General features: G+C 42.1%; 2 protein-coding genes across 2 annotated transcripts; both read right to left on the reverse strand.

The window, feature by feature from the left end:
* Positions 1 to 951: 951 nt before the first annotated feature.
* On the reverse strand, positions 952 to 2213 carry LOC136482141 (protein neprosin-like). Its single transcript, XM_066479382.1, has 5 exons — positions 2154 to 2213; positions 1832 to 2005; positions 1700 to 1750; positions 1461 to 1601; positions 952 to 1329 (listed from the first exon to the last, which is right to left on the reverse strand). The coding sequence occupies exons 1-5, from the start codon at positions 2211 to 2213 to the stop codon at positions 952 to 954; spliced, it is 804 nt and encodes a 267-aa protein (XP_066335479.1).
* Positions 2214 to 19101: 16888 nt separating this feature from the next.
* LOC136482125 (probable O-methyltransferase 2) lies at positions 19102 to 20802 on the reverse strand. The gene is made up of 2 exons (XM_066479370.1): positions 19938 to 20802; positions 19102 to 19807 (listed from the first exon to the last, which is right to left on the reverse strand). The coding sequence occupies exons 1-2, from the start codon at positions 20736 to 20738 to the stop codon at positions 19508 to 19510; spliced, it is 1101 nt and encodes a 366-aa protein (XP_066335467.1). The 5' UTR covers positions 20739 to 20802; the 3' UTR covers positions 19102 to 19507.
* Between the last annotated feature and the right edge of the window lie 4786 nt (positions 20803 to 25588).

Genomic DNA, 25588 nt, shown 5'->3' on the forward strand with positions numbered 1-25588 from the left:
TTGTGTTATATACTCTTACTTTAAATTATACTCATATAAATTGAGTAGATATCCAAATGTGAATTTGAATCTGACTTACTCTTTTTGTATTCGTATCTGAGAATATTTGAATCTCTATTCGCATCGAGCAAAAAATCAATATCCAAAATCTATTCGTATCTATTTCATTTCCACCCCTATGCAGGGAATATGGCAGAGTAAGGTGTTGAAGTGTAGAAAACTCGAAAGTAGGATGCCATGGAGTCGAAAAGTGGAGGAAAATCAACGCAAAAATAGGACGGCACAAGGCATGCATTGTAGGACCAGTAAGTTGGAGAGCACAATCCTTTACCCCCATGCTATGTTATGTGTTTATATGTTGATTGTTGAGCATGAAACCTCTGTTCGTTTAAATGCTATGGATGAGCGGTTCAACTGATTGGACCAATAAAACCTTGAACCCAGAGCTTCATGGATCCAATGACTGGTTTGGTTCTAATAACTATGGACTCTAATCTATCTCTTATAAAGCTAATCCCACTACAAATCTATCTCAATAGGTAAGCCATCCACATTATCCTTTACTAACTACCAACATCATCTTCAACTACTAGGCATATCATTTCACTAACTTCTAACCTCTTAATACATGCTATGCACATCATTTCCACTTAAATTTCATTCTAAATTCTTCGTACTCCCTCAGCAACGCGCGAGATATCTTCTGGTTCATATATTGTTCTGAAGCCCATGAGCTGCCATTTGTTTTTTTTTCAGGCAAACAAGTTTAAATAGATGTACTGCATGTTGAGGGGGCACCCATGTGTGGTGTCAACGCATTACCAAAGTATGATAATTGTGCAGGCCTTGAACAATGGCCTATCTAATGCATAAGTCACCACAAGACTTGAGTTGTTATTACAAGGTTTAAGGAATGTAAATTCCTCCTGTATATTACACACAACCCAAGCATCACTCCGGATGGCAACCCCCTCCACCGTAGAGGAAACGAAGACCCGAACCATCATCAGAATTTGTAAAATGCCCTAACGCGTAGCAGCTTGGCTCCGTTACATGCGTCTGGCAGCCACCGAGGCTAGGAACCACAAGGTTATGGCTCGCATCCACAACTCTGATATTTTCAAAGTACGCCGCTTTGCCTTCTCCTTGGTCAGGTGACTGGCCACTGCCCATGGGAGGCGTCGGCTCGCCACGCGCCGCCGCCACCATGCCAAACCAACTGACGACGTCTGCGGCATCGGCCATGTACGTGAAGAGTTCCTTTGGCCAGTAGCCTACTGGATGGTGGCCGTCGCCATATATCAACCACCAATTCCCAGTTTTCTGGTCCTGCAGGATTTATCGACGGGTTTTCCTTTTAATTCTTTCCATTTTATTTTATGAATATATATAGCAAGCATGAATATATTCAAAGGAAATTACTAGAAATGTAATACCATGGGATTTTTAATAATAATTACCTTAAAAACCTTGACATGAAGGTAGCTTTGCTGCCCACCTACTGTTGAAACAGGGGTTATTTTCAATCCAGGAAATACCTGCTTGCTTTGTTGCACAAAGCCAGGACAGCCAAGATTTGCGCAAGTTTTGCCCTTGTCAACCTGTTTTACGAAAGGTCATATAGCACCATCATCTTCCATTTTGAAGGCATGATTCTGTCCAAATAAAATCATCATGTACTACTATCAGTTATTCTTACCCACACAATCTCAAAATGGGCATGATCATCGCCGTAAAATTGCGGATTAACCTGAGATGAAAAAGACTAACTCAACATGGACAGCGTAACTCTAGTTATGAACTTTGATATGATAAGGCAATAAGAACTTACATCCCATCCCACCATTATCATACTGTAGGTTGGTGGCTCTCCATTCTGTACTGCAAGGAATGCTGAACTAAACCTTGGTGCTTGAGTCTCACCAACACTTGGCTCATAGACTGAGAATTCCGCTTCGGAACCATAGATTGGATCTGAATGAGGTCCTGTCGAGACCATAGCAAGCTATACAATACAAGAGCTTTGTGTATTAATTACAAATCAAACCAAATATATTACATTTTTATAAACAACTGAAACCATATATGTTAGAGTACACTAATAATTAAGGTACAAAATATTACTGATAGCCCAAGAAATCGTTAAGACTTACTCGGATAGTACTATTAGGATCATAATCGGGACCGGACCCCATCAGTGCTCCTAATGGCATTGTACTTCTAAAGCTTTGGTTGCTTCTTAGAATAGGAACAGATCCAGTTGGACACTCTATATCGCTTCTCACTTCTCCTGAATATGATGATTTTGACCCAACATCACCAAGCACATCATTTGGAAAAGAGCTTGGTTGCATCTGCGTTAAAAGGGAAGGACAGGGCTCGGAAAGGAACTCATCTGAATCTCACACGACAGAGCGACGAGCAGATCGGATTTTACAGATACCTGGATAGTGTGATTCATAAGCAAAGGATGCTTCAACGATGGTTGTGAATACAAATCGACGCAGTCAACGGATTTCCCATATCCAATCTGGTTAAAAATGTAGCCTTGCCTCATTCGTTGCACAAAGGTAAATATTTCGAATACGGTCACATGGAGAAAAAAAGTATTGGAATCCGATGAAGGAAGTAGGAAAAGCAACCAACCTTAATCGATTTGACGATTGATTCTGGGGCAATCTCTTCGAATGTTGATTCTGCATTGCATACAAGGAATTGCAAAAAGAAAACTACTCTAATCCATCTTTTGGATACTATTACCATGGTTATATGATTTTTTTTTTGTTCCACACACATCAGTCGTATCCTAGGGAACACTGGATCGGTTGCATTTTATAATAATGACGAAATGCTAGAATGGCAGGTCAAATCTAGTTGGGTGAAATAAAATACATTAATTGTGCCAATATTAATTACTCCTACTCGCACCAGATAGAAACAACTCGCCACCAGATCTCTTTATGCACTGGTGATCCAGAGTATGAAATGAAATTTAAAATCCTTCCTTTTATTTCGTACACAGAGGCGCTCACATTGATTATTTTGAACAAAATAACTAAATTCTGAAGATTATATCCTACGTCATGAAAATTTCAGAAATTAATATTATAATCATAGACGTCATATTACGTATAATTTTTATAGGAATTGAGATTATCTTGCATTGATATTCATTGGAACTTTGGTCTGGGAAATATACAAATATTGAAAACGTCATGCTCTTGACTAGGGGTGAAAATGGTACCGATATCTTCCGACCGTATTCGAGACCGAATCCGTTTAGAGGGGTTTAGATATGTCCGTATCCGAGTCCGGATATTCAACATTCGATACCGTATCCGTATCCGAATACTTAAATCGTATATTTATGATGTCGGTATCCAATCGTATCTTATCCGACATGGTTGACACTATCTGTATTCGAATCCGAATCCGGAAGAAAATATGAAAACAAATATAATATCAGTGATATCCATCCGTATCCGATCCGTTTTCATCCCTACTCTTGACCAAACATGTCAAGCATAGATATATACAAAAGGAAACTCATATAGTCCATTTCCATAAGGAAATTAAAGAAAAAAGATTTTTCTCATTGAAACTTGAAATGATTATTCCAACCTCCTAGTAAATCTTGTTAAACTTAGGGCCTATTTAGATGGACTAGGACTAGTTATTAGTGCTTGTTTAGTTTGGTTTAGTCCCTGAACTAAATTTTAGTCTAGGGACTAAACTTTAGTACTAGGCTGTTTGGTTTAGGTGACTAAAAGTAACTAAAACTGTTAAAAAAGACTAAAACACCCTTATTAATTGTCCAGGATCTCTTTTGGGAGCGGGGGAGGAGCAATAATGAGGGATAGGGGGTGTCTTTTTTGGCCCTTTAGTCTCATTTAATCATCCCCTTGGTGACTAGATGACTAAACTCATTTAGTCACTTTTTAGTCACCTTGTTTGGCAAAAAAGTGACTAAAATTGACTAGAGTGAGATGACTAAGTTTAGTCACCCTAAACAAAATAGGCCCTTAGTCATGGCTAAAAACTAGTCAACTAATACGTTCATACATATCTACCGGAGTGCCTATTCACTTTTTCTCTCTCTTATTTACCAACTACTAGAGAGTAGGGGTAGGTGGGAGGGCCTGACTTTTTGCCAAACTTTGTTCTCTTGTCTTTTCAGCCGTATTTTTTCAGCGAAGGAACAATATTTTTCTCTCACAACAAATTAACAAATAATATTTTTCAGCTTGTCTTTTCAGCGAAACGAACAGAGTTGTTAGCTCCTATTACCAACTAGTCCTTGTTTTGGCTAACAATAGTTCCATCTATTAGCCTGTCCGTTTGGATCCTTATAGAATAATAATAAGTCAGATTAGTTGTTAGTCCCATAGGTCCAAACATGGTCTTAGGGACTTTGTAGAATCACTAACGTAAGCATTAGAACACCTAAAATTGATGGGATACTTGGGTATAGCTTTCTTGGCGAGGTGAACCAGGCAGTGACACGGTTAATAACTAGAGGAAACATGGTTAACATATTGAATAAATCTTTGCAGTAGGAGCTACGTCCCCTTTCGATTCTAAAAAGATTGTACAAGTCAATCCGTCAAAACTCTTGATGGCTTAAAATTAGTATCATTAGATTTGCTATGAAATATACTCTCTCTGTCCCCGAATAAATCAATTCCTAGAATTCGTACTAGTCAAACTTTTTTAAGTATGACTAACTTTATAGGGAATATTAACAACATCTATGACATAAAATGAGCACCTTATAAAAATATATTCTATGGTAAATCTAATGATACTAATTTGATACCATAAATCTTAACTTTTTTTTTTCTAGAAATTCGGTCTATTAAGGGACAGAGCGAGTATTTCATATTGTATCTATTTGAGTCATGCATGTTAATACTATTTTTTCACAAATTTAATCAAATTGAAGGTAGTTTGACTTTTGACTACACCTTATAGAGTTATGTCCTTGAACAGGCAATACTTGTATCATATAATATCACCAAGTACATTCGTACTCATCCAAAATGAAGGTTTTATATGGATTTAAAGCACAACTGTCACATCAGCTCGAAGCTGTTTGTTCCTTGAAACAACCATTTAGAATATTTACATTACTCTATTTTTTATAGGTAGCAAACCATAATATAAGATTATATTTGCCAAGAAGAAATCTTATGGATAGGCCTCCAAGACACCTCGAGCTCCAAATTTGCTTACTAACTTATAGTCACTGAACCCAGCTTTCATGAAGATGTCACGCCAGTCATTTTCATCCCGTTGCCGTCCTCCTTTCTTCAGCATCATGCAGACGTCCATTAGAAGTTGTGTTTCATACATTGGCCCTGAGGCAGGGTCAATTACTATATCTCCGATTAGAACTTTGCCTCCTTCCTCTCGTGAAGGTATGGCCTTCCTGCAATTGGAAAGGATCTTCACACAGTCCTCATCACTCCAGTGGTCACTACTACCATAAGGATTTGTTTGGGCGGCTGGTAAGGATTTGTAGGGGCGGTTTCCCCAGCCGTTCCTAAGCAACTGTGTCTACAAGCCGCCCCTATAAATCGATTTGTAGGGGCGGCTGATGTTACAAGCCGCCCCTACAAAAGAATTTGTAGAGGGCGGCAGATAAAACCAGTCGCCTCTATAATTTAGTTTTGCAGGGGCGGCTATGACACCAACCATCCCTATAGTTTCTATTTGTAGGGGCGGTTAAATATAGAACCGCCCATACAGTACCTTTTCTCGCAAAAAAAATCCAGATTTGTAAATTTAAATCTGATCGGAACATATATATACATATATGATTCACAAGGACATTATATCAATAGCTAATTCACAAGAAGATATATACATATATAATTCACAAGAACATTATATCCAATAAGACAACAAGTCTAAATCACAAGAACATATATAATTCATCATTACATTCACAAAACTCACAAGTCCGACCATTCCACAAGTCCAATAACATTACCAATGTAACATTTCATTCACAAGTCCAATCAACAGCCTAAGCCTAGCCTTTTCTACTCACGAAGATGTTGGTACTGAGGATGCCTACCTAATTTGGACGCTCGGTCATGGTAAATGCTCTGATATGTACAATCTCGTCCATTATGAAATTGCAAAGGTCGCCGACGAGCTCCAAGAGGTTGTCATCTTTGTGTGGATCATTTCTCACACCTTTCTCATCTTGCCACTACAAGAAAACAAGTTTAGGCATATCTAAACACAGTAGGCATATCTAAACACAGTGGGCATATATGAAAACAATGAGCATATATAAAACAACGAGCATACATAAAAACAGTGAGCATATATAAAAACAGTGAGAATATCTAAACACAGTGACCATATAAAGAGGTTGTAGATGTTCAAACTTACCCTACAGGGGTGTCTCCTGTAGGTAGTGGTGTTACTCATCATACTACATACGTAGTATCCACAATGTAAACTCCTGGGCTTCTGCTTGGGGCACTGTGTGTTTTGCATATAAAAATGTTAAGTAATGCTTTTGACAGCAACGTAATGGAGTACTAAAGTAAGTTACACTTACCGCACATAGTGTTTTGACATACATGTTATGCTTCCTTTGTAGATCACGCCTCCCTTTGTGAGTCTTAACATAGTATATGTACGCCCTGTTCGAATAAATTTAACAAATGAAACTTGTTAGTATCCAAAAGTGAACGTTACATGGTATATAAGAGGATTGTCGAAATGTATACGTCTTGAGAATCGCTATGAAGTCTTTGTATGTCACTAGGTCCTTATCTATTGAATAAAAGACCCACGCCATGTCCATCCCGACATCGACGCCTATACAAATCTAGTGGCGGCTACATGAATTTAATCATAGAAACCAATAAGCTCTTTTGCATTAAACAAAACAATGTGTATTGTTAAAGCTTTAAGTATATAGTGGACTTACTCGAAGTTGTATGGCAGCCATATAACTTGGTTTTTTGGAGGTATTTAAAAGCTAGGGCTATGTGCACCGCTTTCTTAAGGGCCGCCTCCCATATTTCCTTGTTCTGGATTTCCTCTTTCCCCTCAACGGTCTTTCTAGCAGCTAGCTCTTTGCAATCTAGTTTCCATTCTTTGGCGTAATTGAAGTTTGGATGTGCTATACATTGAGGGTCTACGTACCCCACTTGCACACTTGACATTTGTTTTGAAATGTGCACTTGCATTCTACAAATCACGCCGTGGGTTTGTTTCAACAAAATCCAAAGATTACAAACGTATTATATCAAGAGGGCAAGGACTTACAGGCACCATGTGCGAACTAGATTCATTTCCATTTCTCCAAGGTGAAACATTGTCTGGACGTCATTGAAGTCAAAGGCAATTACCCCATCTGTGCCTCCAAATGTGTTGGCGGGGAAGTGTGCTTCTATGATTTGTATTTTTGTTTGGAGAGCACGCAAGTTCCAATCATGGAACCTTTTCATTCCAAGTGATAGGCGCTGGATGTCCCAGTTTGGTAGGAAGGGCTTGCCTCTTTCATAGATTTTTGGGCAATCCTTTGACCATTTGGTGTCATCAACATTTAGATACCTCTTTGCCAGTTTCCGAATGCGACTAAGGGCCTCCTTGGGTGGTGGGACTTCTTTGACTTGGTTCTTAGGCTTGAACTATTCGTGGCCATACCACTTGCACGTCGACGTGACGTCTTTTATCGGTGTATAAATTGGCCTTCTGGTGATTGGAATCTATTGCCGAATTTCTAGCTGCTTGCGGGCACCCTCTTGTGCATGAACTTCTTCTAGAGACATGTGCTCGCTAAAAGGCCCTTGCTCCTTATGAGGCGGAGAAGGCTATGGCATCTTAGGCACATGCTCGCTAGGAGGTGGGGAAGACTGTGGCATAGGCTGTGGCATCTCATGCACATGCTCCCTAGGAGGTGGGAAAGAATGTGGCATCTCAGGCATGTGGTCATGAGATGGTGAAAGTATCTCCCCCTCCTCAAGAAGTCCCTCCAAATACTGAACAAGCGGCGAAGAAGCAGTCAATACAATGTCCCATTTGTGCCAGGGGATGAACTAGTTCATTACTTCTTCGAGTAACCCTAGTCCCTCGAGAGTTGGGTAGTCTATCTTCCACTGCATGAACTTGGGCTTCACGGTATGCACCTCGACCCTAGTGTAGTCCGACGGGATCTTATTATTGTGATGCAAGCCACCAAAAGGATGTGCCACACCCTTTGCCACCTCCATCATAATGTTCTGCCTGTCGATGAGAACCACCAAGGTGCAACTAGTTGGTTCCCATATGCGATCGATGGGGTTATGGCTGTAGTGGAACCTTGGCTGCTAGGAACATCTAGAGGGCTGCCAACTAATGCCAATTCTCTCGGTGGTGCCATTTCTATCCTTGGCTCTTTAGATAGTCCTTGCTCCTCCAGTGCCTTCGCAACTAGAGGCTTCATGGTGAGCTCAAGATTAGACTCTCGGTCTCTGCCATGTTTCTTATACATGTGTTGGTCCTCTTTGAATCCATGCTTCCTGGTCATTCTTTTCCCTAGCCCCCTGGTGCGGCCTATGTGCTTGGGGCTTCCCAAGGCAAGGCTAAGCTCGTCCCTCTCTCTAGAAGGCTTAAATGAGCCCTTCTCTTTATCTTCAGCATATTTTAGTATCTTTGATACTGCCTATTCTGTCTGTGGGTTATTAAACTTAAGCCCACTGGATGCTTCAGTACTAGTCTCCTCCCAAGGATCTAGTTCCTTGAGCATACCTTAAACCCACTCAAGTCGAATGACCTAGATGCGGCAGCCTCTTCCTCCATCTTCCTAAACTGCTCTTCCTTGCCATAGTAGCCATCAGGACCCAGATGATAGTGGTGTTGGTTCTTCTTCGCCAGCTCGGTGTTACGGGCACTAAGGGCCAATGCTTATGGTGAAGTTTTCTAAGCCATAAGGTCCGCCCATTGACTAGGAGTTATGTGGCCGAACTCATTGAAGGGAGTTAACCCCTTTTGGATATAGTTCTTGTTGAGGTCTGACTTCCAACATCGGAATGACTCTCCTATTATCTTTAGAGCTTGATGTTTTACTAGTTGATGGCTTTCCCCCAGAAACCAGAAATTGACCATCAGGAACTTCTCCCATATATATCTCTTTGTCTCCTCTAGTACTTTTTTATAGCTGATGACAGTTGGGTTCAACTGATCTCTTACTAGGGCCCCGATCGCATTACATAATCGTCCTCTAAGTTGCTTCGGCTGATGGATGTCCCCTGCTGACCCGACCTCTGTGATCACATAGCATGCCGTATCTAGATACCCAAGTTCATAGCCATGGCTTAGGGTTGTGGAGCAGAGGCGACAATGTCCAACACTGTGGCTGTTGCCTCTGATATCCCTTTATCTGCTCTGTCTTGTCCGGCAAGATGTCGTGGATGTCGATGTCGTCTTTTTCAAGTTTTAGGAGGGCCTATATATACAGGAGGTCAAAGTGTTAGTAATTGTAACATGATCAAAGCATTAGCAAAATTTGCAAACTAAGGCTTTATCCCTACCTCCTCGTTTGGGTCAAAATCCTTGTCCATCTCCTCCTCCGTTAGCTTCCATCTAACTTCATGTGGGAAAGGATCCTTGGGACTTTCACATGCCTCTTCTTCATCCTCATCATCGTCGTCATCAGCATCATCATCATCATCATCATCATCATCATCATCATCATCATCATCATTATCATCATCATCATCATCATCTTTGTCATCACCTCCAACAGCCTCTCCTGCTGTTCCCTCTTCTCCCTCTTCCTCGTCGGACTGATCCTGAGTAAGCATCTCTGCTAGACCCTTGTTTAGCTCATCGTTGAACTGCTCCTAAGTAATGTGCTCTAGTTCTAATTCTTCAAAGATTGGTCCGTGCTCAGGGCTTAGAGTTGCACTGTCTCTTGTCCGTGACATTTCATGTTTTGTTCTAATAGAAGCAAAAAAAGTTGACTTTAGATATGCGAGAAGGTCAATTTCAAATTTTAGAAAATACTTGACTATCATTTTGTATCACTACACCCTTTTGTATCATCGAGCCATAAATTAGTCCAATAAAACAGCAATAGATCAAAAGAACGAGTGGTAGCAGTGGTAGATGCCTCAGAAATATGTCAATCATCATTTGATCATGAACTTGGAGCATTATGGCATCATAAAAGAGAAGATCGTGAAGGTAATGTAGGGGCGGCTGGTAATAATTCCAAGTTCCTCACAAGTTCTTGATCATTAGCTCATCATATTCTAGATAGTTTTTGGAGTTGGACAATTTCATCATTGGTAAAATAGAGGAGAGGAGAGTTGGCCAAAAAAGGAGTTGCTCACTGTGTTTATATATGCTCACTGTATTTTTGGTAGGCAGCAGCTGCGGTCCTATATCACAAAACGAGTAGTAATAGTAGTAATAGTGGTAGAGGCCTTAGAAACATGTCAATCATCATTTGATCAAGAACTTGGAGCATAAAGGCATCATAAACACAATGAGCATATATAAAAATAGTGAGCATATAGAAAAAGATAGTAGGAGTGGCTGGTAATGATGCCAAGTTCCTCACAAGTTCATGATCATCAACACATATTCCAGATAGTTTCTAGAGTTAGACAATTTCATCATTGGCAAAAGAGGGGAGAGGAGATGAGAGTTTCTGAAAAAAGCAGCTGGTGGTTGCCAAAAAAATAGCACAGTGAGTAGTAGTAGAAGTAGTGGAAGTAGGAGTAGTAGGAGAGAAGAGGAGAGGAGAGTAGTAGTGGAAGTAGGAGTAGTAGGAGAGAAGAGGAGAGTAGTAGAAGTAGAGGAGAGGAGGCTCTACAAAGCAATTGTTGTCTGTCATAAGGAGCATATACAATCACAGTGGGCATATACAATCACAGTGAGCATATATAAAAATAGTGTGCATATCTAAAGACAGTGAGCATATATAAGCACAGTGAGCATATATAAACATAGTGAGCATGTCTAAAGATAGCGAGCATATCTAAAAACAGTGTGCATATCTAAAGACAATAAGCATATATAAACATAGTGAGCATGTCTAAACACAGTGAGCATGTATAAAAAAACTATGAGCATATCTAAAGACAGACAACATATATAAAAACAGTGTGCATGTCTAAAGACAGTGAGCATATATAAGCACAGTGAGCAAGTTTAAAGACAATGAGCATGTCTAAAAAATAGTGTGCATATCTAAATACAGTGAGCATATATAAACACAGTGAGCATGTCTAAAGACAGTGAGCATGTATAAAAATAGTGAGCATATCTAAAGACAATGAGCATATCTAAAGACAGTGAGAATATATAAGCACAGTGAGGATATATAAACAAAGTGAGCATATATAAATACAGTGAGCATGTATAAAAATAGTGAACATATCTAAAGACAGTGAACATATCTAAAGACAATGTGTATATCTAAAGACAGTGAGCATATATAAGCACAGTGAGCATATATAAACATAGTGAGCATGTCCAAAGACAGAGAGCATGTATAAAAATAGTGTGCATATCTAAGGACAGAGAGCATATATAAATATAGTGAGCATGTCTAAAGACAGTGAGCATGTATAAAAACAGTGAGCATATCTTAAGAGAGTGAGCATATCTAAAGACAGTGCCCAATAAAAATCATTCCTAGCATCCAATGGCTATCAGCTCTATTTCACAGTGCTCAATTTCACTCTTAATCATAAAGCTTAATTCCACATTCACATCAGCAAGCACGACATGAACTTAGTGGAGCAGAAATAGAGAAGGGGTTCAGAGGATACCTACAGAAGACCTAGCCAAAGAAAGGGGTGGTGGAGCGTGCGCAAGCCTAATGCACGGCCACCAGGGCAAGCCTGCAGGGGGAGGGGGCGCCAACGCTGGAGCACACTAGGGTAGGCCGCTCGGGGGGGGGGGAGTAGATGTCAGAGGACACGACACTAGTGCAGGCCCACCGAGGTAGCGCGCGTGGACACCAGAGCCACCGGGGAGGGAGTGCAGACGTCGGTCGAGGTCGGAGATGGGTGGGGAGGCACGGTGTTGGTCGTCGAGGTCGCCAGCAAAAACCCTTGCCCCTGTGTTGGCACGGGGAATGGCAATGCGCATGGCACGAAGGCAGAGGGGGGGGGGGGGGTTGGAGGCGGACCGGGGGACGTAGGGCACGACGCAACGAAGGTAGGGCATGGCGGGTACAGAGGAGGCGACGGCGACGGGTCGGCCGGCCGGGGGCTTTAAAACCCTAGCTGTCGTGGAGATGTGGCGGAGTCTAGCGGCCCAGGGGTGTCGAGCTGCGGCCCAGGGGTGTAGAGAGGGCGAGGCAGCAGCGGCGGGGGGGGGGCATGGGGGGAAATAGGGCAGCCTGACAGTGTCGGGAGGAAGAAGAGAGGGCCCAAGACTTAGTCGATTTCGACCCCCGAGCGCCCGAGCTTATATACCTACGTCGATTTGTAGGGGCGGCTTAAAACATCAGCCGCCCCTACAAATATATTTCCATTTATATGAATTCTTAAATCTATATTATATATATATAATTATTTGGATTACTCAATATATGTAAATATATATATATATATATTAAAACCAATTGCTAATATGTATATATATAATTCTATTTTTCTTCTTAAAAACATATTTAAAAATTTGAAAAATGGAATTTCAAAATTTCCAATAGAATTTTAGGACACTAAATGACCTCAAATAAAAATCTTGTAAACACTAAAGTTGTATAACTCATCAAGATGTATAACTTTTATTTTGATCATCTTTTCATGTAACAAAGTTTTGACAATTCAAATTTTAAATTTCAAAAAATTACAACTTCAAATCAGATTTTAAAATACCAAATCATTTCAGATGAAAATGTCATGAATATAAAAGTTGTAGAATTCATCAATATCTATAACTTTTATTTTGTTCATATTTTCATGTGACAAAGTTTTGACAATTCAAATTTTGAATTTTAAAAAATAACAAGTTCAAACCAGATTTTGAAATACCAAATGATTTCAGCTAAAAAAGTGATGAATACCAAAGTTGTAGAACTCATCAAGACCTACAATTTTTATTTGGGTCATTTCCCAATTTGATAAAGTGATAGCAAATATTGTTCACAAATTGACATATAACTCATCTAGTTTCAAAAACTTTGTGTGAGATTCATGAATTTGTGACCAATGTTTGCTAACACTTTATCAAATGAAGAATTGACAAAAATAAAAGTTGTAGATCTTGATGAGTTCTACAACTTTTATATTGATGACTTTTTCAGCTGAGATCGTTTGGTGTTTCAAAATCTGGTTTTAAGTTGTAGTTTTTTGAAATTCAAATTTTGAATTGTTCAAACAAAGTCACATGAAAACATGAACAAACTAATAGTAGTAAGAACACAACAAATGGTTAGAGCATGATTTTAAAAAAAATTAGGAAAAAACATCCTATTTGGAGTTAGTATGAGGGAGAAAGACTGGTCGCAAGTTTTAGCCAGTGATTAAAAAGAGGAATCATAATGGGATGTTTTTTCCTAAAATTTTTTAAAATCATGCTCTATCAAATTATTAAAGGAGAAAGACTGCCATCTATGTGTCCGGGTAAAAAACTCTTTGGCCACCCGCACCAATTTTTAAATGCCGCTACAGCCAAAACCTGCGATTTTGGATTATGTAGGACATCCTATGTACGAAGCCAATATATGACCGAGTAGATAACATATAAAGAAAAAAAATTGGTATCTTTTTCAATAATCGGGTCATTCCTATGTAACCAAACACTAGTAGAGAAATGACTTTTGGTTCACACTTTTAGTCTCGGTTGTGTTGGGATCCGGGACTAATGTGAGCATTAATCTCGGGTCTAAATTTTACAGGCACTAAAGGCCCATTTATCCTGGTTGGTAACACCAACCGGGACTAAAGGTTCGACCTTTTAGTCCCGGTTGGTGTCACAAACCTGGATTAAAGGTCTCCCACTCAGGACTAAAGGTCCCCCAAGGGTGAATTCAAAAGGAGAGCTATGCGCGAGGCAAGGGGTCTTGGGTTCGAATCTTATGCACTGCAAGAGCGGTCTTCTAGGATTTAAACTATTTTTTTAGTTACGAGGATGGGTTTTAGTCCCGGTTGCGTGACCCGGGACTAAAGGTCTCGGCCTTTAGTCCCGGATTCACAATCCCAGTTGTGAAACCAGGACTAAAACCAGTTCCCAATCAGGATTGAAGCTCACCTATGTACTATTGAAAGCGACCAACATGTAGCTGTTATTCCTAGCAAAGCTTACAATTTTAGTTCTTTACTAAGACCACAGAACCAAGACCCAAACATGCTTGATACACTATATGGCTGATACAAGCCTAATGCCATCTGAATAATAGATGAGACAACAAGAGTGAAATGGCACTCAAAGAACATCTGCTTATTTATCTCATTTTTGTGAATCAAATAACAGATGCACTGATCCACCGATGCACTCAAATAACAGATGAGGTGCTGAAGTTTCAAGAATCATAAATAATAGGGGCTAAGCAAGAAGAGGAGAGAAGAAAATAAAGGCAAGCTGAGACTCATGCACTGATTCAATGTTTGATGTCCATGATTCTAGGAAGTCAAGCAACAGGGTAAGGTTGTCTTGGGGTTACCAGCTGCCGGACCTATGCTAGTGGACGTTTCTTTTGATGGTAGATGCATTTTGGCAAGTGGTCTTTTGGGTTAATGGACTTTGAATGTTTCTGGAGTGGTCTATGAACTAATGCAATGTTGGTCTTATGTCCTACATGGGGTCTATGCACCGAGAAACCTAGCACGGTCTGTGAACTGATGTCCTAACGTGGTCTGTGGTCTAAACTGATGTCCTAGCATGTGGTCCAGCAAATGTATGGAGCAAGATACATGACCCTTCGTTTGAATGTCATGGTAAGTTAAACGTGACGGGATTTTGAGTGTCTATGACAAAAGAGGAACATCATGTATCACCATATTTCTTGTAGTGAGGCTCCGAACACATGGTTGATATGCACCCATGTGGTTCAGTTTGTGATGAGTGATTGTCAACATGAGTAGCGCTTTGGGTTGAGTTGTTGAACCAACCGAGGTGTGAGTTTGGGTCAACATGTCTCTTGTCTTGTGGTGCGCAGGTGTGTGGAGCTCGGAGTCGGTGGTCAACGACGAAGGTGAAGGTCAAGCAGGTTTGTGCCGGTATATTGGGAGCGGTGAAGGTCAAACAAGTTCGCGGTCATGTTTTTATCATAGCCTCCACATACGATATCACGACATCTCAACAAGTTTCATGATTTTTGGACTTCGTTTGCTTTTTATAGAATTTAAAAACACTTCGCACGCAAGTTCGCGGTCATGTTTCATGAACAAGATGTCCAAAATTTCGGATCCGTTCCTAGATACGGCCTCACACTACACTCAGTAACATGACTATCATTTTTTGAATCATTAAATTCCATTATTCGTACCACATGCAGTTCAAATTTATATTTTTTGAAAAAATTCAAGTAAACGAAATAAAGTAACTAAATATATCAAAAAGCCACAAAAAATCCCCAAATTCTAACGAGGAGTTTCTGGTACTTTAAAAGGGCTGCACAAAAAATTTGGAGGCCAAAAACAAAAAAAAACTTTGCCGAGCGCCGGGGCATGGCACTCGGCAAATGGGGTCTTTGCCGAGTGCCAAGAATAAGGTGCTCGACAAAGAGAAATTTTGAATTTTTTTTTAGAAATGTTCTCTTTGGCGAGTGCCTTCACAGGGGCACTCGGCAAAGACATTTAAAAAAAAATTGAATCTTTGCCGAGCGCCGTGTTAGGGGCACTCGGCAAAGTATTTTCCAAAAAAAAATCTTTGCCGAGTGCCTAACAGCAGGCACTCGGCAAAGAAGGACGCGGTCGAACACCGTTATGCGGGGCAGCCTATGCCGAGTGCCGCGCTTTTGCCGAGAGCCTGGCACTCGGCAAAGAAGTCCTTTGCCGAGTGCCATTTTTACCGAGTGCCCGGCACTCGGCAAAGAATTCTTTACTGAGTGCAATTCTTTGCCGAGTGCGGCACTCGGCAAAGAAGGTCTTTGCCGAGTGCCCGATTTTTTACACTCGGTATGTTTCCAGTAGTGGTCGGGCAAGTCAATCGGAGGTGCTGGGGGACTTGACGGCCGGGCGGTCGAGAGGATGACTGTTACACGTGTCGAGTTCATGGGTTGAGCATATGGAGTATGCTGCCCCCGTGTGGTTTGGTGGTTTGGGCCTCAAAATCACCGGTGGATGGTCTTCGGGTTTGGGCCTCAAAACTCGGGTCCGTGGTGGGAATCGGAGGCGGCATGTGGCATCATCACGAGGCTTGCATCCAAGCAAAGCTAAGTGATGAAGGGCACGTGACCATCGAATCAGCAGATCTCTGAGTTGGAGAATAAATACCCCTTGGGTTAGGTGGTTTGTTTTAATTACATAGGGGCATATTGAGAATGTGTAATAGCTAGCCTCTATAAATAAGAGGAGAGCTACCCCAATCAGTCTTATCTCTTCAGCACTTCATTATTTTTTCTCTCTCTAGTCTACTATTGAGGTCCATATGGCATCTCCATTTGTGTAATCAGATCTTGTAAGCATTAAAGGGAATGGAGGCCCTTACCTCCTCTTGTCCTCTAGGCTTTAGGATCCGAGTCTTGCTTCTAAGATTTTCCTTTTTGGTGTTCTTTCTCTCCCAGTTTTCCCGTTCTCCTGTTTTGCTTCGATCTTTCGTTTGAGTTGTTTTGGGTGGTTCCAATTGATCGGAGATGGGCAAGGACATGCATTGATCTCATTCACCAAGTGAATTCATCTAAATCCACACGAGCTCATCGATCGGGATGAATTTTGTTTTAGGGAGAAAAACTGTGTTTTTGCGTGAGATCTAAAATTCCCGTTGATGGGCTAAGTTTTGGACGATGATCTCTTAGAGATAGCTCGCCATCTTCCTTGTGACCATCTGATTCAAATCTTGTGTAAGTTGGTTTTGATTTGGCCAAAAATCGTTCAAATTTGGATCTCAGGCTGCTGTTTTCAAGGGCACCGGTCATCTCTCGAGGGCACCGGTTTTTGCACCAGACATGACGGTGCGTGCACTACCGGAGACCGGCTCTTTGCCGAGTACCAAGTGGATTGCCGAGTGTTTTTTTGGGCACTCGGCAAAGAGCTTCTTTGCCGAGTGAAAAACACTCGGCAAAGAAGCTCTTTGCCGACTGTTTTTTTGACATTCGGCAAAGAAGCTTCTTTGCCGAGTGTTTTTTTACTCGGCAAAGAAGCTCTTTGCCGAGTGTTTTTTTTGACACTAGGCAAAGAAAATTTCAAAGCACATTTTGAAGCAGTAAATTAATTCAAATAAAAAAGTTTTCAACTACAAGGTTGTATAATTCATCAAGATGTACAATGTTTGTTTTGGTCTTTTCTTCATATGACAAAGTGAAAGTAAATTTGTTCACAAATCTAACATATCTCTCTTGTAGTTAATGAAACTACAAGAGAAATATATAAGATTTGTGAACAATGTTAGAACGACCATGTCAGATGAACAGATGATCAAACAACCAAAATAAACTTTGTAGATCTCGAAAAGTTATGAAACTTTGCAATTGACAACTTTTTGATTTAAAATCGTCTTGTCATGCAAAACTGTGTTTGAATTTCAAAATTTTAAAATTCAAACTTTTCAAACAACCTCGGATGGAAAACACAACCAAAATAAACTCTGTAGATCTCGAAAAGTTATGAAACATTGTAGTTGGCAACTTTTTGATTTGAAATCATCTTGTCATGCAAAACTACGTTTGAATTTTAAAATTTTGAAATTCAAATTTTATAAACGACCTCGGATGGAAAAACTTCCTAAACTAAAAGTGTAGATCTCGAAAAGTTATGAAACTTTGTAGTTTACAACTTTTTTATTTGAATTCGTTTAGGGCCTCAAACAAGCAATTTACATTCGGTTTAGTATAATATGTGGGAAACTAAAACGGAATCTAGACATAGGTGGCAGTGTGGTGCAGTGGTTAGAGGAGGGGACGCACAAGGGAGAGGTCGCCGGCCTCGTAGCCGCGAATTTTACGCGAGAAAATGCCGGAGATGGGCGGGCGCTGGCCGGTGGGGAGCTCCACCGATTAAAAAAATTCCTATTTTTTCGGGTTTTTTCGGTTCCAACTTTGCCGAGTGTCGGGCACTCGGCAAAGGCTTTGCCGAGTGCCCGACAAAAGACACTCGGCAAAGACGCCTTTGCCGACCCATTTTTTGCCAAGTGGCATTCGCCGAGTGCAGCACTCGGCAAAGCCTTTGCCGAGTGTAAATTGGGCTTTGCCAAGTGCCGCTAGCACTCGGCAAAGCCACTGAGTCCGGTAGTGGTGTTTATTCTTCTCGGGGTCTCTTGTTCAGCACCTGTGTAACCAGTGTGCACCGGTTCAGTGCACTGGTTACGGCACCGGTGGTGTCTAGTGGTGTGCAGTCCCTCGCCCGAGGCTTTTGCTCTCCCGTCGCACTGTGGTGACCGGTGTGCACCAGTTACGGCACACCGGACTCGATGTCATAGAGCTTCGCTCTCACTCGTTTCAGCCGAGGGGCACCGGTGCTGCCGAGGAAGCTAGGGTCTCACTTGCTCTTTGTTCTTTCGTGTCGTGTTCCTCTCCGGTCTGCTCCGCCCTGATTCTTGAGTGTTGCTTGGTCCATCCTACTACAAGTTAGCTTGCGTGGATATGGCTTTGCTTGTGCTTTGCTTTTGGGATTGAATTTGGGACAACAACTATGTTTCGAAAGAAAAATTTAGGCTTTCATTCACCCTCCTCTGATCGCCGTTCTCAGTCCTTCAAAGGCTAAATGACATGAATTAGAATAGAGTAGTCCCCCGTCCCAAAATAATTCGTTTTTTAGAGTTAAACTTTTTTATATTTGACCAAATATATATGGAAAAATACTATAATTTTTCTTATGTGCAATTAGAGTCATCAGGTTGGATTAATAGTGAAATATATTTTTATAACAAACATGTTAGAAAATATAAATGTCGATAATATATTTTGTATAAATCGAGTAAAACTAAAAAAAATATCTTCTTGAAAACTGGATGTGAAATTAATTATGACGAAGGGAGTAGTACATAATAAAAACAGCTGAGACTCTCCTGGTTTTTTATTGATATGTATTTGGTGTTGGTACAATATAGTTGCGCCTGCTTTCCAAGGTACATACAGGGGCTAATGGAGAGGCTCACTTGCACGTGGCCGATAATTCAAGACCAATTACAAGATAGTATATCCAACTCCTGGACGGTGGGTATATATTAATATGATACACGCAGCAACTCATGATGTGCCTAGATAGCCCTCCAAATGAAAGTTAAACAGATCGTGGAGCAACCAAGCTTGTCACAGCTAGCTGCTCTATCTTCCATGAAACGATCATTCAGAAAACTATGACACACTCCCTTTATTTTTGTATTATAGATTTCTTCACACCAAACCACAATATAAAGATGCGCCGATCGATGATAATGAGTCTTACGGATAGAGCTCCAGAACACCACGAGCTCCAAAGTTCTTGAGCACCTTATAGTCACTGAACCCTGCTTTCAGGATGAGGTCACGCCAGTCATTCAAGTCCCTCTGCCGGCCTCCTTTCATTAGCATCATGCAGACGTCCATTAGGAGTTGAGTTTCAAACATTACTGGTCCTAAGGCAGGGTCAAGAATAATGTCTCCGATGACAACCTTCCCTCCCTCTTCCCGTGAAGGTATTGCCTTCTTGCAATTGGCAAGGATCTTCACGCAGTCCTCATCACTCCAGTGGTGCAGCACCATCTTCCACGGAAATTCAAGTCTCAATGATATTAATATCGAGCTCACAAAAATTGTACAAGAAGTTAAGTTCATCAAGTAGAGTACATCATACATAAGATATACCATGCAACATAAATGTGAATTGTTATACCTTAAGTATCACCATTTGAGCAGGTGGGATGGACTTGAACATGTCACCTCCAACATAATTGACGACACCATCAGCCGGTCTCTTGCGAATCTCCTGTGGAAGATCTAGCACAGTGACCTTGATCTGTGGGAAGGCCTTGGCGATGGCCTTCCCTGTCGTGCCATCCCCATGGTAACAGCAATCAGTCACCGACTTTACACCCTGGAAAATGAACTGGTAGTCCCGCACGCCAATGTTGGTTGCAAAGTTGTCGTGGACCAACAAACCCAGTATTGACATCTTGTGGAACTCGGGATCCTTGTGCTGCATGCTCTCCTCGAACAGCGATGCTCCGTGCTTGTGATCGAAAGGAGGTGTCTTGGCTTCCTTCTTGAACCAGTCAGCTAGGTCCATTGCCAAATCAATGTAGTGTGTTGATGTCACCGTCAGCAGGAAAGGTGCATGGTCCATGTGGTTACTATCGGCAGCAATGCCGTCCACCAAGAGGTATGACAGTGGTGTGAGGGAGTAGACAGCCTCATCAGTGGACTCAACCACGGCGAAGACGCCTGACGAGGCCAGCAGCCTCATGAGGCGGCCAAGGAAAGGTAGCTTAGCCTGGGGGAGTGACAGTGCGGCGATCAGGTCGGCAAGCGAGGCAGCACCGCCGAGTCGGTAGATGGCAGTGGGTATGCCGAGCTCAGCAGCGCACTTGAGCGCCATGGATTTGAGGTAGCACAGGCTGTTTCGCCATAGATTGGCCTGTGCCTGCATCAGCTCAGCATCGGTGGGGACTACAATGGATGAGGCCTGAGCTGCCATTATTGTATGTTGCTCAATGGATCCTTTTTGTGTTGTTTTCTGTGCTCTGGTTACATGCCTGGGTCGTGCATTCTTGGCTTGGGTTAATATAGTGTGTTTCTTACCTACTTTTTTTTTAGAAGATGTTCATGATTGTGGCCTTAGCTAGCTATCCTCCGTCCCCATGGACCACGAGAGGAGAGAGACGGTTCTATATGGACGGATCTCGATTCAGAAATCTAAGTCGTAAGGAAAGTGATAGTGCTCATGCTCATGTATCTACGCCCGTGTTTCACATGGACATAGACACAACCAACCAGGCCAAGAAACGTACTACATCTAGTACGAAATTGAAAGCCCAGCTGCTTGCATTGGACGGCATGGAGCCGTGTCATTCACTCATACTAAAATGGGAGCAGATATCCAGTAGTCATCCAGAAAAAAAAATGCATCTCTCACTCTCTCAGGTGTCATTCACTCATACTAAAATGCATCTAACACGCACCGGGAGTAAAGGAACCTTTACTCCCGGTTGGTAATACGCACCGGGAGTAAAGGGTTTTTACTCCCGGTTGGTGGCTGGCACCGGAAGTAATTCTCCTCTGCTATATAACCTCCAGCGCCTGGCAGATCGATCCGCTCGTCTTCTTCCTCGTCGAACACCGCCGCCCTCTTCTTCCTCGCGCCGCGTCCGTTCGCCTTCCGTGACACCGGCGCCGCCGTCTTCTTCCTCGTGCGGCCTCCACCGCGCGCGCCCGTGCCCCTCCTCCGCGCTTGCCCGTGGCCCTCCACCGCGCCCTCCTCCGCGCCCGAGGCCCTCCACCGCGCGTTGCCCCACCGCGCCGGCCCGAGGCCCTCCAGTACGTACACTGCCGAGCTTCGAGGTGATATATTCGTCGATCTCTTTGTACATTCGTCCGAGCCCTCCACTGCCGAGTTATAGATCACGTCGAAAACTACAACTTTGGTGTAAGCCATGTCAACGGTCGAGGTCGATTGAAAATTCCAAATTTTGAATCACAAAATCTAGAAACTAAAAATGAATATTTGGAACTCTAAATGATTTTAAATAAAAACATATCTTAAGGCAAGTTTTGAATATTTGGAACTCTAAATGACAAGTATAATTAAGGATCACCAATGAAATTACTTTAGAAATTAATTAGATCGATGTAAATCCATGGCTTGTATAATAAACACGCTATATATTATTTGGAAACAACGCTACGAACCATCCGCTAATGATCCAGCCCATCAACCGCCATACATTCATCACTATATGATATGCCATTATTTCAAGATGCAGTTTCAATAGAAGAATTTTTTCTATCTTCATAGATCAATGTTTGTTAACGAAATTTTATCCAAATATATTCATGTAGGGTCTTTTTTTTTGAAGGATTTGTTGTAGGATATATAATGGTCAAATAGGAACTCAATTTTGATACCCAGTTTGTAAACTAAGCGTTTTTTAGTTTATCAAAAATATCACATGTTTCTTCATTTGTGAACTTTGAATATACAGATATAATATATTAATGTTGCTAAAGTAATATGAGCATTACATATTTTTTTCCGGGAAGACTATCTTCAAACTTTATATCATAGCATCAGAGATCGCCTGTAGAAGAAGAAAATAAATTCTTATCATTTCGGAAATAGTAATGGTTATATGAGCAATAAGACACATATACTTACATTTCATAATGACTTATACTTATATTATTAACATAGAATTTTCTCATATGATGAATGACTACATGGTTGATCACATGGTACATAGGATCACAACATCACGCACCGACACCGCCCCGGCCCGCCTCACGTCGTCGTCGTCGTCAGCACGCCGGCCCGCCTCACGTCATCGTCGTCAGCACACCGGCCACCGCGCCGACACGTATATATACGTCATTTGTATTCATATGCATTTCGTCCATGCGTTTCTATGTATACGGCGGAGCACCGCCGCCCTCGTTCACCCATGTGTACAGACATATATACGGCGGAGTGGAGCACCGCCACTCTTGTCACACCGCCCTTTCTCGTGCCCTAATTCGCCCTAGTACCGACGTAGTTCGTCCTAGTGTGGCGAATTGCGTCCGTGATCGAGGGGCAAGATTTAATAATGCATATTGTTTGTAGATTTTACGCATGTAATAAGCAAAGATTTGACGTACTATATATTGGTTCTGTTTTTTGAAGCTAGATGGCCGACCCGAGAAATATGGATGAGGAGGAGTTGATGATGAATTTGATCAACACTGGCACTCAAGTTGCCGGCGATGATGGTGCTAAAAATAACGTGCAAGAGGATGTAGATGACGGGAGTCAGTACTTAGCTCTTGAACAAAATGAGCAACAACATATTGGCCAAGTATATATTTTTTATTATTAGCTATATATATATATATTATCATATGTCTTATGTGTGCTCATGACATTAAAAATAATGTATATGTTTTGTAGCCCTCTGGATCGACATCAACAACTACAACGAAGAGTAAAAATGTTCGAGGTCCCAAAAAGCCATTGGAGGGTCGCTTCATCATCTCGGAGTTCAATGTGGATACAGGAGAACCGGGGGGGCCGAATAAAATGAAATTTGTGCACCACTGTGGTTACCTTGTACGGGACCGGCTCCCGATTAGTACCCGTGAATGGAAGAAGAAGACCAATGCTCCTCATATCAGTTTTGTCTCCGATCGTGACAAGGCGTTAATTTGGAATGATGTCTTGGTACATTTCACGCTCCAAACAGATGATTATGATGATATAATAGATGGTGATGAATTGAAGGAGCGAGTTAGGGATTGGGCAATGAAGAAGATGGCCACCCAGTTTCAGACTTGGAAGAAACACCTATACACGACGTATGTCAAGAAGAACATAGCACCAGATTTTACTGTCCCAGGCCCGATCTCAAAGCAGAGGCCCTATTGGGATGAGTTTGTACAGTACAAGACTTCGGAAGAGGGTGTGAGTCAGGTGATAAAGAACCAACGTAATGCCCAACAGAAGACATACCACCATACCTTGGGATCAGGTGGCTACCCGACTGCCATTAAGAAGTGGAACAAAATGGAAGCAGACCTTCTTGCCAAGGGTATCAGACCAGAATCACTCGAGTGGGGAGAACGTGCAAAGAATTGGTTTTTCGCTCATGGGGGAACACTAGACCAGGAGACAGGGAAGTGTGTTTATGGCGCAAGACTGCAAGAAGCAGCAGAAAGATTGTTTTATGCTCAGAGAGCTACTGCTAGTGGTGCGTTCAGGCCCAACAGAGAGAAGGATGAGCTGACATACGCCATCGGGACTATTGAACATGGTGGCCGAACTAGAGGCAAAGGAAGTGTCTCGTGGGAGCATGGATTCCCTCAGGACAGACCTTCCTACAGAAGTCGCCAGAGAAAGAAGGAAGAAGAGGCACACCGGCTCCAGAGGTTGGAGGAAGCGGTGCGTGAAGCACAGGAGCGGGAAAAAAACCTTGAAGCGAGAATGCAGGAGGAAATCAAAAGGCAAGTGCAAATAGCAGTGAGTGCAAGCAAGCAGGCATCAGAGCCAGGAATCAACATTAGCCAATCTGTTCAGTTAAAAAGTAGCTGCGCTTCCACGGAGATACCAAATCAAGGGGACACAGGACTGCGCTTCCCTGTGGATGACGTCACTGAACCTTGTACAACATGTGAGCTACACATTCCGAAGGAGAATTCCACAATCAAGGTGGCTATCGGTCTTGTTAATCCTATCGACCGAACCAAGACACCAAGGATTCATGGGAATATAATCCAAGAAGGATATGCCACCATCTCGGTAGATAAAGCTGAAAAAGGTTTTAGTGATTTGCCTCTTGACATTCCTGGAGGTGATGGCGAGAAGACTCTAGGAGAAGCGGAGAAGACATTCATTCTATGGCGCAAGCGCTACATCATCATTCCAGGGATGTCGGCTCCACCTCCTCCTGAACTACCTCACCATAGGTATGTGCGGATGAAAACACTACATCATTAATTTGTATTGGCTTAAATAATTAACAATCTGCTCATAATAATATGTCATTCCTTTTTTTGTAGCAGATCCTCCCCCAACCTAAATCCAATTGTTCAATCGCCAGATCATCATAGTGCTCTGTACGATGACATTGTGTTGGAAGACGAGGCTGCATCCACACCCTCTCCAAGGAGGTCTCCAACGCCGCAGCCGACACCTCCAAGGAGGTCTCCAACGCCGCTGCCAACACCTCCAAGGAGGTCTCCAACGCCTCCCCCGCCCCCACCTACCAAGAAGCCTAGCAAGAGGCCAGCCCCTCAAACGAAGAACCAGTCCCCGCCTGCAAAGAAAGCCACCGTGAAACCAAGGGCTATTCCCAAAATAATATCTGAAGAGAAGGAAGAAGGAACTGATGCATATAAAAAAGACATGTCTAGATTCTATGACAAACTTAAAATGAATCAAGAAGCAAGGAGAAACCCAGAGAAACCGTACTTCTTCGTAGCTCCGGATATTTTAAGAAAAAAGGTGACTTCTTACCAGCATCAACAGCGGGAATCTCGTAAGCCGTCCAAATCAACGTTATCAGACTATGACCGCACTCTCACCAAGTCAATTGAGGCGGCACAGAAAAAGAAGCGGGCAGGGAAAGGAGTTGCCCAACTCGGACAACAAGCGCACCAATCAATCCCCCCGCTAGTTGTTGGTAATGAATATGGTTCGAATTTAGGATTAATGCATCAGGCAAACATACCTCCGGATGTCGATTTGGATCACCTTGGTGAATTTCTTAATGAGACTGGTCTCGACCTTTACCAGATGTTTGGTGATGGAAACATTGAGAGTGCGGCGGAGGTTGATATTTGGAAGAAAAAATTTGTACT

The sequence above is a fragment of the Miscanthus floridulus genome, chromosome 9 (assembly GCF_019320115.1).
Source record: "Miscanthus floridulus cultivar M001 chromosome 9, ASM1932011v1, whole genome shotgun sequence".
In the NCBI taxonomy this organism is placed as follows: domain Eukaryota; kingdom Viridiplantae; phylum Streptophyta; class Magnoliopsida; order Poales; family Poaceae; genus Miscanthus; species Miscanthus floridulus.

What these genes read in the sequence shown, in the direction of transcription:
- LOC136482141 (XM_066479382.1), bottom strand. Translation starts at nt 2,213, where the DNA reads ATGCCATTAGGAGCACTGATGGGGTCCGGTCCCGATTATGATCCTAAT. An exon ending in CCCATTTTGAGATTGTGTGG is followed by an intron (nt 1,602 to 1,699) that starts GTAAGAATAACT and finishes TTCGTAAAACAG; the next exon opens with GTTGACAAGGGCAAAACTTG. An exon ending in TTCATGTCAAGGTTTTTAAG is followed by an intron (nt 1,330 to 1,460) that starts GTAATTATTATT and finishes TAAATCCTGCAG; the next exon opens with GACCAGAAAACTGGGAATTG.
- LOC136482125 (XM_066479370.1), bottom strand. Translation starts at nt 20,738, where the DNA reads ATGGCAGCTCAGGCCTCATCCATTGTAGTCCCCACCGATGCTGAGCTG. An exon ending in CTCAAATGGTGATACTTAAG is followed by an intron (nt 19,808 to 19,937) that starts GTATAACAATTC and finishes TTTCCGTGGAAG; the next exon opens with ATGGTGCTGCACCACTGGAG.